Raw genomic sequence first — 17,972 nt, forward strand, 5'->3', positions numbered from 1 at the left:
AAAGGCATGATCAACAGGCTCTTGATTTAACTTTCAGAGAGCCCTTTTCAGCCTGCATGTTTGCTTTTGGTTGCGAACTGAATGTTTCTATCTTTTTAAGAGTACTGGTTATGTTAGGGAGTTTATACATAATTTTAACGGCTTTAAATAGTTTTAAAATTCTTAATTTTTTAAATGACCAACTGGCCATAAAATGAACTGGACTAATTATATAATTAGCAGTAATCAGAAATTTGGCACACAATAAGATTGAAGGCATCATTAACTGACTTCAGTGAGAAGTCTCTCTTATCTTCCAGTCTCTCATATAAAATTACATTTTCCTTTTGGAATGTAGGGTGAAATAACTTATAAGAGTCTGCCAATAGTAATACAGCATACGTTTTTTAAATTTGATGCACATAGCTCACCAGGCCCATCGTTCTTCAATTTGGCGTTGCAGTCCACTACCAGGCCTATTCAGAAACTTCCAGGACGAGGCCCAGATTATGTATTTTAAATTAGCCACAGAGTTAAATCTGATCCCTAGCCAGGTGTGGTAGCCTCTTCCTGGGGTTAAGACAAAAGTTTTTCAGTTCTTCTTCCTAAAAAGTATCCATATTCCTAACATAAAACATTACCAAAACAGATAACCTGAAAAATACACATAAAGAGAAATATGTTGTGAAACTATTGATTACTTTCTAAATTAATAGAATCCCAGATATTAGTATTTATAATTGAATGATAACACTAAAGTAACCGAGAGGAGGAACTACATTACTTCTCTTTTGTGTACTATGCCTTAAAAAAAAAAAAATCCCCCATATGCTAGGGATATAAATACTAGCAAGTGCTATATGACATAAGAAAGGGAAAGGAACCACCATTTATTGGCTGTGTTAGGATTGACTCTAGTGCATATATTCTCATTTATTCCCGCCATGATAACTACCACTATTTTGTAGATTTAATAATTCAGGTGCAGAGAGATTAATGTTATTTTAGAAAACAACAAAATTATATTGAGTTTTTGTTGTGTCAGACACTAGAGCTAAATTTTGAGGAAGCAAAATTTAGTAAGCAGGTTTCTATAATAGATGGTGTATTAGTGCATTTTCACACTGCTATGAACTATACCTAAGACTGTGTAATTTATAAATGAAGGAGGTTTCATTGACTCACGGTTCCACATGGTTAGGGAGGCCTCAGGAAACTTACAATCATGGTGGAAGGCAAAGGGGAAGCGAGGAACACCTTACATTGTGGCAGGAGAGAGAGTATGCAGAGGAAACTGCCACCTACAAAATCATCAGAGCCTATGGGAACTCACTTAGCATCACAAGAACAGCATGGGTCATCTCCATGACCTCCCACCAGGTCCCTCCCTCAACATGTGAGGATTACAACTTGAGATGAGATTTGGGTGGGGACAGGGAGCAAAACCATATCAGATGGATTTACAGTCCAATAAGTGCATTGCAATGTTAAAGGGGCTTTACTGAAATTTCTGCCAGGATACTGTGAGACTCTAAATGGTGGAATGGAAATTCTCAGGCAGAAGAGAAGAAAATGAAGAAATATTTCAAAAGTGACTTTTTGGCTGAGCATGAAGGTAGAGTTTGCAATGTAGAAGATAGAGGAGGAGGAGGAACTTCTTGACCAAATGGGTATCATCTCTAAGCAAAGTCTTAGAGATGCCAAGGTCTGGAAGTCTGGGAACTGATAGGCTATGGTAGGTTAAATTAGAGACATGAAATACATAGCCAGAATGAGAATGGAGAATGAAGCAGAAGTCCAAGGCATGGAGTTTGCCATTTGGTATATGAAGAAGAGGATTGTACTGTATAAACAATCATTAGCCACCAAAGGATGTTAAGCAGAGGAGTAAGAGGGAAGATTCTCAGGCAGCTGTGAGGTGGACCAAACAGAGGAAGCAAGATGGAAAACCGCAGTCATCTGAGGGATGGACTGTGATGGCTTGGATGATGGGCATTTCACTGGAGATGCAGAAAAGATGACAAAATGGAGAGGTAGTGAAATGTATTGGTCTTGGTTATTTCTTAGAGGGGGAAAGGTGGAAACACTTCCAGTTTCCTAATTTTGGTGATGGGGTGCATAGTGGTGACATCAAGTTAGGAAATACATGAGGAGGAGGAGCAGATGGGAGGAAGGTGTTAACGTCAATATGAGCATGTGGAGTTTGAGGAGCATGTGAAACATCCAAGTGGATTTTGGAGAAAGCTGGAATATTAGGAGTTGAAGGTTGGAAAATAATGTGTTGGTAAATGACTGGGAAGTAAGGAAGTGGAGTTTGGTGGTATGAGAATGGAGAAACAAGATGGTTCCAAGAGAGGAATGCTGGAGAGGGTGCCATGGAGACAGTAATGATGGCTTGAAAAGGTAAATTTGAGGAGTAGGAAGGAAACCAAAAAGAGGAGTTAAATGGATTGCTGAGGAGCACTAAGGGTCCAATAAGATTGAAGCCCTGGTTTCAGGTAGGATCTCTGTATTATGACTGTGATTTTCCCCAGCACTGCTCTACAGTGATTGTGCAATTGAGCCAAGGTTATGCATTAGCGGAGAAGATGGGAGAAGGGCAGAGGATTAAAATATTTTAAATGTGGATTTAATATATTTCTATCAGGCTAGGCACAGTGGCTCATGCCTGTAATCCCAGCACTGTGGGAGGCTGAGGCGGGCAGATTGCTTGAGCTCAGGAGTTCGAGATCAGACTGGGAACATGGTGAAACCCCATCTCTAATAAAAATACAAAAATAAGACAGGCACGGTGGCATGAACCTGTAGTCCAACCACTCAGGAGGCTGAGGTGGGAGGTTAACTTGAGCCCTGGAGGCAGAAACTACAGTGAGCTAAGACTGTGCCACTGCACTCCAGCCGGGGTGACTTAGTGAGACCTTGTCTCAAAATAAAATATTTCTTTTAAATTATTAAAGATTTTATCAAATAATTTACCATTATTTATATCATTTCATTGGCAACTTCAGATAGTTGAATTCTGTACAGAACAAAACCACAATAAAGAAGCTCCAAACATGCAAAATCAAAAATGCAATCTCCGAAGCACATGGGAAGTGATCCGCGATTCTGAGGACTTTAAGAAAACCACTCCTATGACAACACAGCCACCGAAGCCCATGTTCTCATTGCTGCAGATTGGACAAAGAATTGTGTGTTTAGTCCTTGATAAATCTGGAAGCATGGCGGTATGTTCAATGAGTCTTGGTCTTCTGGATGCTGGTCACAGATATGCATGTTCTGGACCCTGACTCAGAACTGGCTGGGAATAAACGCAATCTGAGGGCCAGAATAGTTGTAACTATAACATTGTTTTCAAATTGCCCACTTCCACTTTGTTCGACAAAGATTCAGCATCAACTATCTCATTTACCAAATTAAATTAATTTTCAATTTATGAGCAAAGATCTGATGAATTATATAAGCATAACATTTTTTATGGTTCACTGACAATATATAAGTCTATAGGTTCATAGCCTTTTGTATTAGTCTACTCTCACACTGCTATAAAGAAATACTCGAGACTGGGTAATTAATTAAAAAAAGAATTTAATTGACTCACAGTTCTGCATGGCTGGGGAGGCCTCAGGACATTTACAATCATGGTGGGAGGGGAAGTAGGCATGTCTTACATGGCAGCAGGAGAGAAAGAGAGAGAGAGTGCACAAAGGGGAAAGAGCCCCTTATAAAACCATAAAATCTTGTGAAAACTCACTCACTATAAAGAGAACATCATGGGACAAACCACCCCCATGTTCCAATCGCCTCTTATCAGTTCCCTCCCTTGACATGGGAATTACGGGAATTACAATTTGAAGTGAGATCTGGTTGAAGACACAGAGACAAACCATATCACCTGATCTAGAACTTATCTAGAATTATTACTAATATATTGGAACTTAATGATTGTGTAATCTGTTGTTATCTTTTACTATTTATACATTGGCCCTAAAATTCTACCCAAAGATGCTGCTAAATATAAATGAGAAATTTTCCCCCATAGGACATGCCTCAAGTAAGCTTATAGTCATTTGCTCTATATTAAGGCAGCCACTTCCAAATTCCCTATGGCCTTTTCTGTTATTAGTCTTTCCATCTAAGCCTAACCCAACTGTTTTTCTTTTGCTTCTCCATTTAGACTGGTAACCGCCTCAATCGACTAAATCAAGCAGGCCAGCTTTTCCTGTTGCAGACGGTTGAGCTGGGGTCCTGGGTTGGGATGGTGACATTTGACAGTGCTGCCTATGTACAAAGTGAACTCGTGCAGATAAACAGTGGCAGTGACAGGGACACACTCGCCAAAAGATTACCTACAGCAGCTGCAGGAGGGACATCCATTTGCACCGGGCTTCGATCGGCATTTACTGTGAGACATGTTTTTCTATTGTAGTTTGAAATGTTTGCAATTTATGTTGCCTAACAAATTTCTATTTCCATTGTTTCCATACATGCCTAGGGTCGAACTAGATGAGATAACCAAGGGCAGAGCAATGATTCAAATGATGCAAAGACACAGACCTCCAAAGATATTAGTAACCAATTCATTTACGCTTTAGCGCTCTTTTGCATCTGTGCCTTCTGCATATTTACCTGCATTCAAAATAGTCATGGTGTGCCTTCTACATTTCAGGCAATGTTCTAGGTCCTAAAAATACCATGAGGGCCAAACAGACACTACCCTTCTGTCACGGAAGATGAGAAGTTCTGTCATGGAACTTCTCATCTTACTGGGGAAGACACATTAACCAAAAAATAACACCAATAAGTGTATATTTACTAACTGTAAGGAGTGCTATGAAGTAAAGGTACACAATCATGTAAAAGAGTATCTTCTATGGGAATAAAAAGACCTATGAGTATGGTTAAGCTTTGAGGCAACTGAACACTCCAAACTTCCAGGCATATTCGACCTCCTTTGGGGAAAGCAAAAGGTTTATTTACTGAAGTAGGAGGACTTAGGAACTATAACTACGACTGTATTGGTGTCATACCTAAAAGTCTTGTCTGACCATCCAATCACATCATTCCTCTATTTAGATATCCTGTCTCTCCATTTTCAGCATAATTAAGTAAAAATTTCACTATCTAGCATGTAAAATCTATCATGATGTAGCCTTTATCTACATTTCCAGACTTAAGCACCAGGGATGCTCTTCCAGGCAGCCTCTGTTTAAGCAAACTGGGCAACTTGCCCTTCACAGCTTCCACATCTTTGCCACACTAGTCCCTCACTAAGAGCACTTTCTCCTCCCTTCTTTGAACTTTTAATCACACTCATTCTTCAAAGACCCATTTCAGACACCACCTACTTCTTAACATCTTTCCACCAGATAGAATTGCTTTCTGAAGCCTATGACTCTTAAAAAAATTATCTCTTATGATATCTAACTAGCCTGTCTTACATTCTAATTATCCATTTCAATTGAGCAGAACTATAGGAATAGGACTTATCTTCTTATCTCCCAGACTGTTAGCACAATATCATTTATGCCGGGGGTTCCTAGTAAATTCATTATTTGATGCACTAATAACACCTGATGTTTAGTTGCTGCAAATATAAAATGCAATATTCCATATTTACTTGGAGGCTATTTAGCCACATGAAACAACATAGTAGATTGACAACGGCTGGCAGGCATAAGGTCTCCAAACCTCACAGTGTCTTAGGCAGGTTTGCCCTAAGCCTGCTCGTTGGGCACATCACACCCAATAGCCCTGTTCCAGTTTCCCATGTAGCAGCAGGAATATATTGTTTCCAGCTCATACTGCTTGATATGGACAATGGGCTTGACCATTTCCTCAAGTGCTTTCTGTCACTCTGACCGTTTTAGTCCACCTTGAAGATCGGTTCCCTAAAAGTGGTTTCTATTGCATACACAGTCAGCTATAAAACCCTTCTCCAGAGGCCTGCATGCATCTACGTTTTATTACCCTGTCACCCACCCATGCTTTGACTAGAGGAGCAAATAAGGAAGGAAAATTGACAATGAAATCCCCGATGTGCTGTACCAAACTCTTGCTGTGCAAGACCCTAGGGGAGACGACTAATGCCAGATGGCACAGTGGTGAAGAGAGAACTTCTGATTCTGCATTTTCCATTCAGATGAGTGAGAGAGAGTGTGAGGTATACCAATGGAATTTAGGATACCCCCTGGAGTGGAGTCTGGGTATGGGGTGGGAGAAGCGCTTGTGGCTTCAGGGTGGTGAGGCAAAAGACCTTGGATCTTACACTGTCCCCGTGATCCCTGCTGGTCCCTGCTGCGGGCCTTGGTCAGGTCTGCCCTGGGCTCCTTGCCGTGGTGTCTGCTGTGGCCATAGGACTTTGGCTTGTTCTCTTGGCTTGCTCAGGGCCCAGTGGTCCTCCCCAACTGACTCAGCTCCACTCTGGCTCTCTCTGTTGGAGCAGAGTCCTGAGCACCACTCTGTCTTCCATCTAGCCTCTAGCCACACTGTACACTCCTCAGCCTGTGTGGCAGGATTATCCTTCTCTCACCTGCCAACACTCAACTCAGCTGCCTTCTGTCTCCTCTGTAGGATATGTAGGAACATCTGCTTGTTTTCCATGACACACAGCAGTTATGGGGATTGAGACAAAAAAATCCAAATTGGGCCTCTCTGGCCTGCAGCTTTGTAAGGTCAAGGCCATGGCCACAGCTGACAGGCTTCTGGGCTCTGGCCTCCTTGACACAGCAACACCAACAGTCACAGTTCTGTTCTCTTCTAAGGAGTCAAGGCAGCCTCCTCTAATAGCAGAAACACAGAGTAGGGCAGAAGACTCCTCTGTCCTCAGCTTTCCCTTCAACCTTCAGAGGATGCCTTCTTTTCTGAGATTCTAGGCCAGAGAGATGCTTAGGCTTGATTGCTTGTTTCCCTTATTTCTGGGTCTCTCCTCCCACTCTTTTTAGGGGAAGAGGAGACCCTTGCATTCTTTTCTTAAATAGATAGCATTATTCTTTTATCTAATTTTCCTCCTGTCCTAATCTTATTCAACATTGGCAGGAGTATCCTCTCTACACCATGTAAAAAGATAAATAATCCAAATCCACCAGGAATAGTTGAGACATAGGTGTCACAGAACAACTAGGAACTGAGGATTAATGGAAACAAAATGTTTTGCTTTAATCAGAAGGGCTGTTAAAAATATTGACAACTCATGTAACCTAGGTAATTACCAATCAGAACCAATGCCGTCCATAAATAGCTGGTATTGTCAGATTGGTGAATATCATACAAGTGAAAGTCTGCCCTGGATCTAATATCCCCCCAGTATAATCCCCATTAAATGAGGATGGTTTCTGAAGGCATCTTGGAAGCTCTGAAAGCCTATAAATGAGAGACCACATGAAGGAAACTAGAAACACCTTATTTGCTGTTTCCCCAGTGCTGTCCATCCCTAGAGTTGCCCTGCATCCCACACCATCCCTGTCTGCAGCGGGCTAGCCACGAGGAAAGACAGAGGTCAAGTTCCATGAATGCTGCTGGGTTAAGATTGTATCATTTCAAGACAGACAGATATTTGGTCATTCCCAGACACTTTCGTTTATTCCCACTGGAATTTCTTTTCTCCTTTCCTGTAAGCAGAATTTTCACAAACACTTTGGCCACCCTGAGTCTGATAACTCATGCCCTGAATTCTGTCCTTAGGTGATTCGGAAGAAATATCCTACTGATGGATCTGAAATTGTGCTGCTGACAGATGGGGAGGACAACACTATAAGTGGGTGCTTTAATGAGGTCAAACAAAGTGGTGCCGTCATCCACACAGTGGCCTTGGGGCCCTCTGCGGCTCAAGAACTAGAGCAGCTGTCCAAAATGACAGGTGAGGGATGATTTGCTAAGACCCCAGGTATTGTCTCTCCTACTGGACTGTGAGCTCCAGTGAACTGGAGAGTGGGGGAAGAATGGGATGGAAAGAGATATGATAACCTAATTGGCCAACTAGCCACCCTTACCCCCAAATGACTATTCGAATGCACTCTGCCCATTTATTTTAAAGCTTTGGATCTAGGACGAGGGAAGCCTGGAGAAGACAGAACCAGCACAGCACTCTGGTGAGGACTTAGGACCTTCTTCCCCAGCCAGGAACTACTCCCTTTCAGTGGCAGCTGGCCAAGAGACCCAGGAGAGACAGATGACAAGCCACTAACTACATAACACCATGGCAGAAGTGCTATATTAGCAACAGAAAGTACAATAAAGCACAAATAAGGGAGACTTTAATTTTACCCAAAGAAGAAGCATTCAAGAAATAGGAGGAGTAGCAAGGAAGGAGAAAGGGCCTGTTACAACGCAAAAGATCACTCCTAAAATGGAGTACAATGCAGTTTCTCCATAAAACGTTAACGTATTGTATGTTTAACTCCCATACGCAGACAGATGGTTAAAATAGATTCCATATGTCCTCAGCTTCTTAAGCAGAGTAGGTGAACACATTTTTTTCTTGTTTAACTTAGGGATAATACTATGGTTCTCAATTATTATACTGAGTTGCCTTCTGAGGCCACTAAATTGCCAGAGCTGTTTGCTCCTAATGCTACCTGTCCTAGGCTGGGTTTCTTAGAAGCAGAGCCTGAGACAGGGATTTGGGTGCATGCAATGTATAGGGAGGAGAGCTCTCAGAAGAAAAGGAAGGAGGAAAGGATAGGGCCAGGGAAGGAGCTAAGCACTGATGCAGACCTAATAGAGTCTAGCCACACCCGTAGGGGATTCTGAAATGAAAAGTGCATTACAGACTCGTCTCACCTTGAGGGAGGAGGGCAGCCTTTTGTACCATTGTGCCTATCAGCCTTTGGCTGTGGACTGTCAGAACAGGGCAGAGAGGGGCATGTTATTTCTCTAGGTAGGGTGGCCCCTTTTGGTGAGATAATTTTCTGGAAGAGGAGGCAGCTCTAAGCCACTTAGAGCAACAGGGAAGAAATGCACTTGGCTGGGTAAGGGGATGTGGGTGGGTCACCACTGAAATTCTTTCCTTACTGAAATTCTTTCCTTAACTTCAGATGGAATTTTAATAGTTAAAAAGTGCTTTCACATCAACTAACTTAATGACACCTATTCTAAATAGCCCAAGACTGCCTAGCCTGGTGTAAAATCCTCTTTTTACAATATACTATTCTGTAACTGTCCCTTTGTCCACTGTTATTTCTTGCTGTTGTCACATATGTGTCTTTCCTCATTTAGAAAAAAACTCTAAAGCCAGGTTTGTTAGAACTATGTTTCAAATAAGAGTAAACCAGTAGTCTTAATGAATTATCTCATGTAAAAGTGAAGGACCTGTAATATGTAGATTTTTCTGATACAAATTGATATCAAATCATATCAGAGATTCATGGCTACTTTGCAGATAGTTGAAGTAGCCAGGTGACTAAGATGAAGTCTTATCTAAGATGTAGCCAGGTGAATAGCTAGGTGAAGTTATTATTTACTAAGATTTAAAAATTAGTGGCTGGGTGTAGTGGCTCATGCCTGTAATCCCAGAATTTTGGGAGGCCAGGGCAGGTGGATTGATTGAGCCCAGGAGTTCAAGACCAGCCTGAGCAACATGGCAAAACCTGTTTCTAAACAAAAAAATACAAAAATTAGCCAGATGTGGTGGGGTATGCCTATAATCCCAGCTACTTGAGGGCTGAGGTGGGAAGATCACTTGAGCCAGGGAAGTGGATGTTGCAGTGGGTGAAGATCGTGCCACTGAACTCTACCCTGGGCAACGGAGTAAGAGCCTGTCTCAGAAAAAAAGAAACAAGTTAGAAAAAAATAGTGTTGAATTCTGAGTTAATGTAGGCACCTTTTTGATGTTGATCTATTTATACTTTAATAATACAATGGCATATTTATTTTGTATATTCTCCAAACAACAGCTAAAATGTTGCAAATATTTGCTTTCTGGAAAATAATTTCTGAAAATGTAATTGCATTTTAGGAGGTTTTCAGACATATGCTTCTGATCAAGCTCAGAACAATGGCCTCATTGATGCTTTTGGGGCCCTTTCATCAGGAAATGGAGCTGACTCTCAGCGCTCCATCCAGGTTGGCTTTCTTAATCTTTGGTTTTCATATTTACACATAATCATAGCCAAGATGGAGAATTTAATGGCTAAAAGTTTTAAGTTTTAATTCAGTATTTAAGTTAAATTAAACTCCATTTAATTCAGTATCACTCTTCTGGTACTGAATTAAAATTAAAATAGAAGGTTTGGCCTGATATTAGACATGATTTCTAAAATGCAACACTATCATTTAAACAAGGCAATTATTTACTTGTTTGGAAACAATACTAAGTGATTTCTACATAGCAATCAGCAGCATAAAATATCGTAGAGCCAATAATTCTTTTTTAACATCTCTAAAGAAGTAACTAGAGCAATATAATCGGCCCAGAATTGTCTTCAGAGTAGATCGTCTCAATTACAAATCTTCTGGGACAAGTGTTCAGGGATTACTTGTTATATTTTTCCACTACATCGAATTTCTCATATTTGCCAAGATTTACATATAATGGACATAAAGTGCTTTGTACTGTAAAAAGCCAGTGGTATCAGTCCAGATCCCTGGATCTTGGTCCTGGGTCTGCCATTAACTATGTGACCTAGGCCAAGAACTTCACCTCTGTGGATTTCCATTTCTCCACCAGGTATAGACCAGAAAACTTCCAATGGCCTAGCTGGTTCTAAAATTTCAAGAAAACCAAATTGCCTTTCAAAAGTCTTGGAACTATTAAGAAAAAGGAACAAATGTAGTTTTTCCAATCCTCTTTTTTAGTAATTGCAGAAATTATTCCCATTAATGTTTAAACTAGAGAGAGTTAACAATCAGCATTCACACTGGTGTGAACTATAATTTTTATGATGAAAGTTCAGATAAACATAAAGGAATACTGTAATGTCAAAGCCTAATAATGACAGATTTTGAAACCATAGGCTTTCTGGCTTACCAGTGTACAATTTATTCAATCTAGGAAGACAGCAACTCTACCCATCTGGGTTATTCTGGTTCAGATTTAGAAAATTAAACTCAAGGGCCTGGTTTGGAAAAGGGAGAAATGTGACCTAGAAAAATAATCAAAGTGATAAAAGGAGAATTTCAGCCACATCAGAACATTTCTGCCCATGATTTTTGTGTTTAAGAAACCTAACAGAGAGAGAGAGATGGAAAAATGAGCAAGATTCATTCACAAGTGTGCCACAAGAGCCAGGTCTAAGAGCCCTTCACTTTCCCCACATACCAGCTTGTAATCTACCTGTGAAACTAGGAAATTTGGCTCCATCTCCAGGCCAGTCTGTCTTCTAATAGGTGCTAACTTGAGACAATTAGTAACCTAGGAGATAATGCTCAAAATCACATTTTCTAAAAAAGCCTTGTTAATCCTGCCCTACTTCATTCCCTGCTCTCAGCTCCCTCATTCTATTCCAAACAAGTTGGCCTTGGCTTATTTCATTTATCTCCACAGGGCCTGAAATACTACCTGACCTAGCAATTAGGTAATTCAGACAATCCATGTGTGGGTGAAAAATAAGTCACAGTGAGTTCCCTTAAGCATTCAAAGTCTAGTAAATAAGATGAGCTGTGTATACCAATAAATATAAGGTGAAGCACAATATGATGAATGTCAAAGGATTGATAGAAATAAAATCCTACAGGAGATCAGAGGAAGGGGAGATTATTTAAAACTGGTGAATGAGATGGACAGCAGAGAAAGCTTCCTGGAGAAAGTAATATCTGAATTTTGAAGGATGGGTAAGGCTTAGACAAATAGAGAAGACTAAGAAGGCTTAAATAAACGGAGAAGACAAATGTAAAGCCTTCTAGGAATAGTAAAGAGAACTATGACAAAGTCAAAGGGTCAGGGATTCACAAGGATCTTTTGGGGAAGCGGTCTTGTTTGGGTGGAAGAAGGAAAAGTGTGAAAGCTAAGGCTAGAAAGGTAACTTAGAACTGCATCATAATAGGTCCTAATACCAAATCAAGGACTCAGGCACCACTGAAGTCTTTTTAATGAGGCCATGGGGAGACAGGGACAGAAGAGGAAATGTGATGGCAGCTGTACTTTCCAGAAAGTAAGAGCTGTTTTTCTCAACAGCTTGAGAGTAAGGGATTAACCCTCCAGAACAGCCAGTGGATGAATGGCACAGTGATCGTGGACAGCACAGTGGGAAAGGACACTTTGTTTCTTATCACGTGGACAACGCAGCCTCCCCAAATCCTTCTCTGGGATCCCAGTGCAAAGAAGCAAGATGGCTTTGTAGTGGACAAAAACACCAAAATGGCCTATCTCCAAATCCCAGGCATTGCTAAGGTATGAAGTCACCTTTTTTTCTTTCTCATAATTCAACAAAATAAAATAAAGTTTAATTCACAGATTAATTGTCACATTTTAAATGTTGGCAGTTGTTAAAAGGATAGTCAGTATTGAATCAAAGAGAGAACAAGGAAAAAAAAAACTCCATCCCATGAAAATCACTCAGTATGCCAGCAAGTAAAGAAAAAGGAAACAGGTGATATTTTGTCCAGGTACTAAAGGGAGAACCTTCAAATTACAGTGTAATTTAAGATGCAAAATGATCCTCGAAGTTTCGGATCATAAAAACTATTTCTTTTATCTCAGGGACTCGTCTCTGATAAAACCAAGGCAATAATAAGCATATAGCTTTCAGACCTTACCAATCCCCATCCACACCCTGCCATGGGATTTTCTTGACGAAGGGAATGATATAGTTAGTTCAAACACACTGAAGCTCCCATGACTGACAGAGTATCAAACAAGCACACCTCTTCTTAGATTTGCTTCCAACATGCTTGTATCAGAGGCTTTTTCTGTACGTGGCATTGAAGTCAGGTCTGTGTCACCTGCAGTTACTCATTGGAAATGTTTACACGTGTTTTGGTCAGGTTGGCACTTGGAAATACAGTCTGCAAGCAAGCTCACAAACCTTGACTCTGACTGTCACGTCCCGCGCGTCCAGTGCTACCCTGCCTCCAATTACAGTGACTTCCAAAATGAACAAGGACACAGGCAAATTCCCCAGCCCTATGATAGTTTACGCAAATATTCGCCAAGGAGCCTCCCCCATTCTCAGGGCCAGAGTCACAGCCCTGATTGAATCAGTGAATGGAAAAACAATTACCTTGGAACTACTGGATAATGGAGCAGGTAATCACCCAGGAAATTGGAAAATATCTCTTTCATTTTCTAAGAAGCAACCAGGGGATGGCAAGAGGGAATGTTCTGATGAGGGCAGTTAGGCAAGGCAGCACAGCACTGGGGTCTGGTTGGGAGAGCTCTCCATTTCCCCACAATTCCTACATTTCAAAATGCTGGAAAACATGAAGGCTTCTGCAAGACCCAAAACACATTAGTGGCTCAAGCTCAATAGATTCAGGGTCTCTACGAAGTTGTCATAGGGTATTCCAGAACCTCCAAAAAAGAAAAAGAGGAAAATTAATAACTATATTGTGTTAAGTGCTTTGTGTGTATATATACACTAATACATATATACAAAGACATATATAATCTTTGTTTATAATATCTTCACTACACTTTTCTGAGATAGTCTCACTACATTACATGGTTTCAGGTGAAGAAACTGAGGCTCTCACATTTAGAAAGCAGCAGAGAGAGATTCAAGCACAGACCTAAATTATTCCTGTATCTATGCCCAGACTCTATATTAGCTTGCCCCCAAAGAGAAAATTCTACCCATTATTCTTGTATTTAAGAAGTGTATCAGGGAGAGAGAGAAAGAGAATTCTACATTTCATTTTAGAAAAATCATGTCTGCTACTGTGAAGCAAGTAACCTTATTAGAATGAATTCTGTAAATGAATTTCCTAACTAAATCTAACCTGGGGAGAAGTCATGAATTTTATTAAATAATCATACAACGTTTTTTTCCTCCATAGTCACATATAGCAGTCTAATGTAGTTCATCAGATACCTATTGAGTAGTTACCTTGTGCTATGTTGGGTGTAACAGAGACACAATATTATCTTAGATTTCAAGAAGAAAGTCAACAATTCAAGAAGACAGAATGTACACATAAAACCACACACACTACATACACAGTGATGAAAGAAGTAAGCCTCACCCCCTCACACCAAAATCTTAATGTCTCTGGGAGCTAATGCTGAATTTCTTGCTGCTCTGAAAATTTATAGCCTACATATGAGTTGGAAATATACAAATACATTCCCGGTTACCTTTAGGATATTTATTAATTCCTTCACTCTTTATCAAGGTGCTGATGCTACTAAGGATGACGGTGTCTACTCAAGGTATTTTACAACGTATGACACAAATGGTAGATACAGTGTAAAAGTGTGGGCTCTGGGAGGAGTTAACGCAGCCAGACGGAGAACGATACCCCAGCAGAATGGAGCAATGTTCATACCTGGCTGGATTGAGAATGGTAAGTAATCTGTAATAACACACCTGGCTTGTGCAAAAGGATTGATTTCCAGAGGAAACTATTAAGCCTGTGGGGCAGAACGGTGCATGATTAAATCAGGGTTTCTCAACCTTGGCACTATTAACATTTTGAGTCAGACAATCCTTTGTTGTGGAGGGCTACCCTGCACACTGCGGGATGCTTAGCAGCATCCTTCACCTCTACCCATTATTTGTCAGCAGCAATTTCCTAGTCATGACAATCAAAAATATCTCCATATGTTGTTCACTGTCCCTTACGTGGACAAACTAGACAAGCCTCCAGCTGAAAATCACTAGATAGAACATAACTTTTGAATGCCTCAGGTCAAAGCCCAGCCCTCTATCAAATACAGTATTTTGTGTAATCTTTTTGCACTTCACTCTCCTCAGTTGTAAAAATTTACAGCCTACATATGAGTTGAATAATATGGATAATAATGGTGGCTACCCCATAGGATGGTCACAAAGAATAAATAAGTAAATACAACTAACAAACTGTTACTGGCAAATAGTGTTTAATAAAGGTTTTATCATTATTTTAAAAACATTTCTAATGGAGTTCTTTCCACTGAAGCATTTCTAATTTATTCTAGTGAAGCATTTCCAGAGAATTTAAAAAAGTAATAATTTAGAGTTTGTTATCTACATCAATATCATTATCAAAGTTCACTGTCTTTCCTCTTTTCTCCTCCTGCTTAGACCAGGGAGCATAGTAGATGAACTTCATGCAGGCCAGCACACTAAGCCCACGTGTAAGCAGGTGGGAAAATTATGTCCATGAAACAGGCAGTTCCATACCACTTTTGGTTACAAACATTTGCCCTGCACTAGAACAGGAACTGGGACCAAGTTTGTGTCCCAATGGGTTCCAGGACTTGTTTTCCATCAATCTCTACCCTGTCCTGGGCAGGCTTTTTCCTGATGTTGGTTTGGAGGAAGGAGAAGCGCTTCTTCAAGAGGCTTCCCACTGTAGTCTTTATTTGGGTGTGTGATTAGCAAAGAGAGGATTCAGAGACACATGGTGTCTCTCATGCAAAAATGATAATGGGGGAAAATGTTTCAAAAGATGCTACTGCTTTTTGAGTTAGGGGAAGGAGGCAGAAGGGGACTGGTTTAGTGACTAAAATGCTTATGACAGCATTTTACTTATAGTAATACATTTTATTCTCTTAAGTATCCCTTTTTAAAGACGGGAAAACAGAAGCTAGAGAGGTTATGGGTCTGTATAACTAAGTGTTAGTGCCTGGCATAGCATGAGAAGGCCATGTTCTTCCCTCTATCCCTCAATAAGCTTCAATGGCAGTCTCCACTGGTTCTTTGAATATGAACCCTGAACCTGCTACAGCATTCACTTCATCTTTTCTGAGGACCAGATTAATGGGTATAAAGATTAAACGGTCTTTAACAGATAAAATTTTATGAAGAGGTAGAGTTTATGAGAAAGCTAATCCTAAGTAATGCCATGTTAAGATCTTATGAGATATTTTTATTGAAAAGAAAAGAGAACTGAGAATTCTACAGATCAAACAGGCCAGGGTATTTTTTTAATTCCAGGACTACTTTTATACGTGTCTTCAAGAATGTGAATGAAATTGGGATTGCTACAAGAACTAGATTCCTATGCACTCACTGAGAAAATCAAGTCTTTTAAAAGCACAGAATTTTGGAACCTCCAACATAAAACATTTCATTAAAAACTGAAATTTAATAAGAAAAATAGAACACAAACATGGAGAAAGTGAAAGAAATATGCATAGAATAAATAATCAAGCCATTATTGAAGTTCCAGTTGATTAGTTGCCAAATAAATAAGAAAGATAATGAAACCCACATTATTATTTGGGTGGAAGACATTTCTTGAAGTAGTCTGAGGCTTAAAACAGAGGTAGTATTTAGTCCAGGTATGAGGGCTCATGCGTGTAATCCCAGCACGTTGGGAGGCCAACGCAGGTGGATCACCTGAGGTCAGGAGTTCTAGACCAACCTGGGTAACATGGCAAAATCCTGTCTCTACTAAAAATACAAAAATTAGCTGGGTGTAGTGGCGCACACCTGCAATTCTAGTTACTTGGGAGGCTGAGGCAGGAGAATAGCTTGAACCCAGAAGGCAGATGTTGCAGAGAGCTGAGATCACACCATTGCACTGCAGCCTGGTCGACAAGAGCAAAACTTCTGTCTCAAAAAAACAACAACAAAAAAAAAAAAAACAGAGGTAGTATTTAAATTGACATCGTGGAAGGACAAGATCAGGATGGGCAAAAAGATGGAAAAGAAGCAATTTCAGGAAAAATGTCATGAAAATAAATTCCAAAAGGTTGTTCCACTAAATATCCAGGAAATATCTAAAAGAGAAGAAAAATTGTGATTCTCTGTTTGTGACTCTGTGATACAACCTGTTTTGGGGGCTTGTCTCCAAATATTTAAAATTAATTCTATGTGTAGAGGGAAAGAAGCAGAAGTGGGAAAAGGGAAGAGGGTGATCAGATAAGAAAACAGAGGGAGGTATCATCATTTAGTGGTGTTGCTTATCATATTTTGAGCAACTTTTTAAATGCAGATGAAATAAAATTGAATCCATCAAGACCTGAAATTAATAAGGATGATCTTCAAAACAAGCAAGTATGTTTCAGCAGAACATCCTCGGGAGGCTCATTTGTGGCTTCTGATGTCCCAAAGGCTCCCATACCTGATCTCTTCCCACCTTGCCAAATCACCGACCTGAAGGCAGAAATTCATGAGGGCAGACTCATTAATCTGACTTGGACAGCTCCTGGGGATGATTATGACCATGGAACAGGTAAGCAGAACCTGGTGTGGGCCCTATAAAGGAGTTTACCAGCCAAGCAGAGGAGCAGAACTGGGTGAGGCAGGCAGCCTTGTTCTGATGCTTAGGGGACAGAAGGCAGGAGAGATCTTGCTGGTCCTTTAAAACAAGGGGTAAATGTATTTAAATAAGAAAGGTTTAAAAACTGAAAAACTGGTATACTTTGGGAGTAAGAGGTTTCAGCCCTGAAAGGTAAACCTCGCTTTGTTTCTGAAATCTTGCCAAACTGTCCTTTGACAAACTCCATTTTCTGGGGAGCAGTGATTCCTGGGGAAGAACTGGGACTAGAGCATAGATGTCTACAGACAGAGCTGTCTTCTGGAAGGAACTTCAAGACCTACCAGACTTTCACTCTCAAAGTGCGGTCTGTGGACTGCAGCATGGGGATCCCACCAACACTTGTTAGAAAGTGTTTTCAGAACCCTGGGTGATTTGTACACAATTACAGTTTGAGAAGCACTGGTTTAACTACTACAGAAGTTAAACTGTCTCTTCTTTCTTACGGGCACTATGCCTAGAAATGCTAACCAAGGCTTTAAGTCATGCCCAATACAGTTTTACTGCGTCATTATATACAAACAAGAATGTAAAAGAGATAGTAACCCTTGTAAATAGGGCCATCAGTTTCATTTATTCGGGAAACTTATGGTTTGGTGATATAATTTCTAAAAGACTTTTAAAGCTTTTTAAATATTTTTTAAAGCTCTACT

At 40.3% G+C, this 17,972-nt stretch overlaps 1 protein-coding gene and 1 long non-coding RNA gene across 7 annotated transcripts in view; one reads left to right on the top strand and one right to left on the bottom strand.

Moving 5' to 3' along the window:
• LOC128928210 (uncharacterized) overlaps positions 1-17,972 on the bottom strand; it is a 188,240-nt gene that overhangs the window by 57,511 nt on the left and 112,757 nt on the right. The gene's annotated exons all lie outside the window — the stretch shown is intronic.
• The window catches only part of CLCA1 (chloride channel accessory 1), a 30,710-nt gene that overhangs the window by 12,231 nt on the left and 507 nt on the right, over positions 1-17,972 (top strand). The window contains exons 6-13 of the mRNA XM_002751034.7: positions 2,988-3,206; positions 4,157-4,384; positions 7,663-7,837; positions 9,935-10,041; positions 12,092-12,307; positions 12,901-13,162; positions 14,248-14,418; positions 16,996-17,235. Of these exons, the coding sequence (XP_002751080.3) occupies positions 2,988-3,206; positions 4,157-4,384; positions 7,663-7,837; positions 9,935-10,041; positions 12,092-12,307; positions 12,901-13,162; positions 14,248-14,418; positions 16,996-17,235 (1,618 nt within the window). The remainder of the gene's footprint in view (positions 1-2,987; positions 3,207-4,156; positions 4,385-7,662; positions 7,838-9,934; positions 10,042-12,091; positions 12,308-12,900; positions 13,163-14,247; positions 14,419-16,995; positions 17,236-17,972) is intronic.

The sequence above is a fragment of the Callithrix jacchus genome, chromosome 7 (genome assembly GCF_049354715.1).
Source record: "Callithrix jacchus isolate 240 chromosome 7, calJac240_pri, whole genome shotgun sequence".
Classification (NCBI taxonomy): Eukaryota; Metazoa; Chordata; class Mammalia; order Primates; family Cebidae; genus Callithrix; species Callithrix jacchus.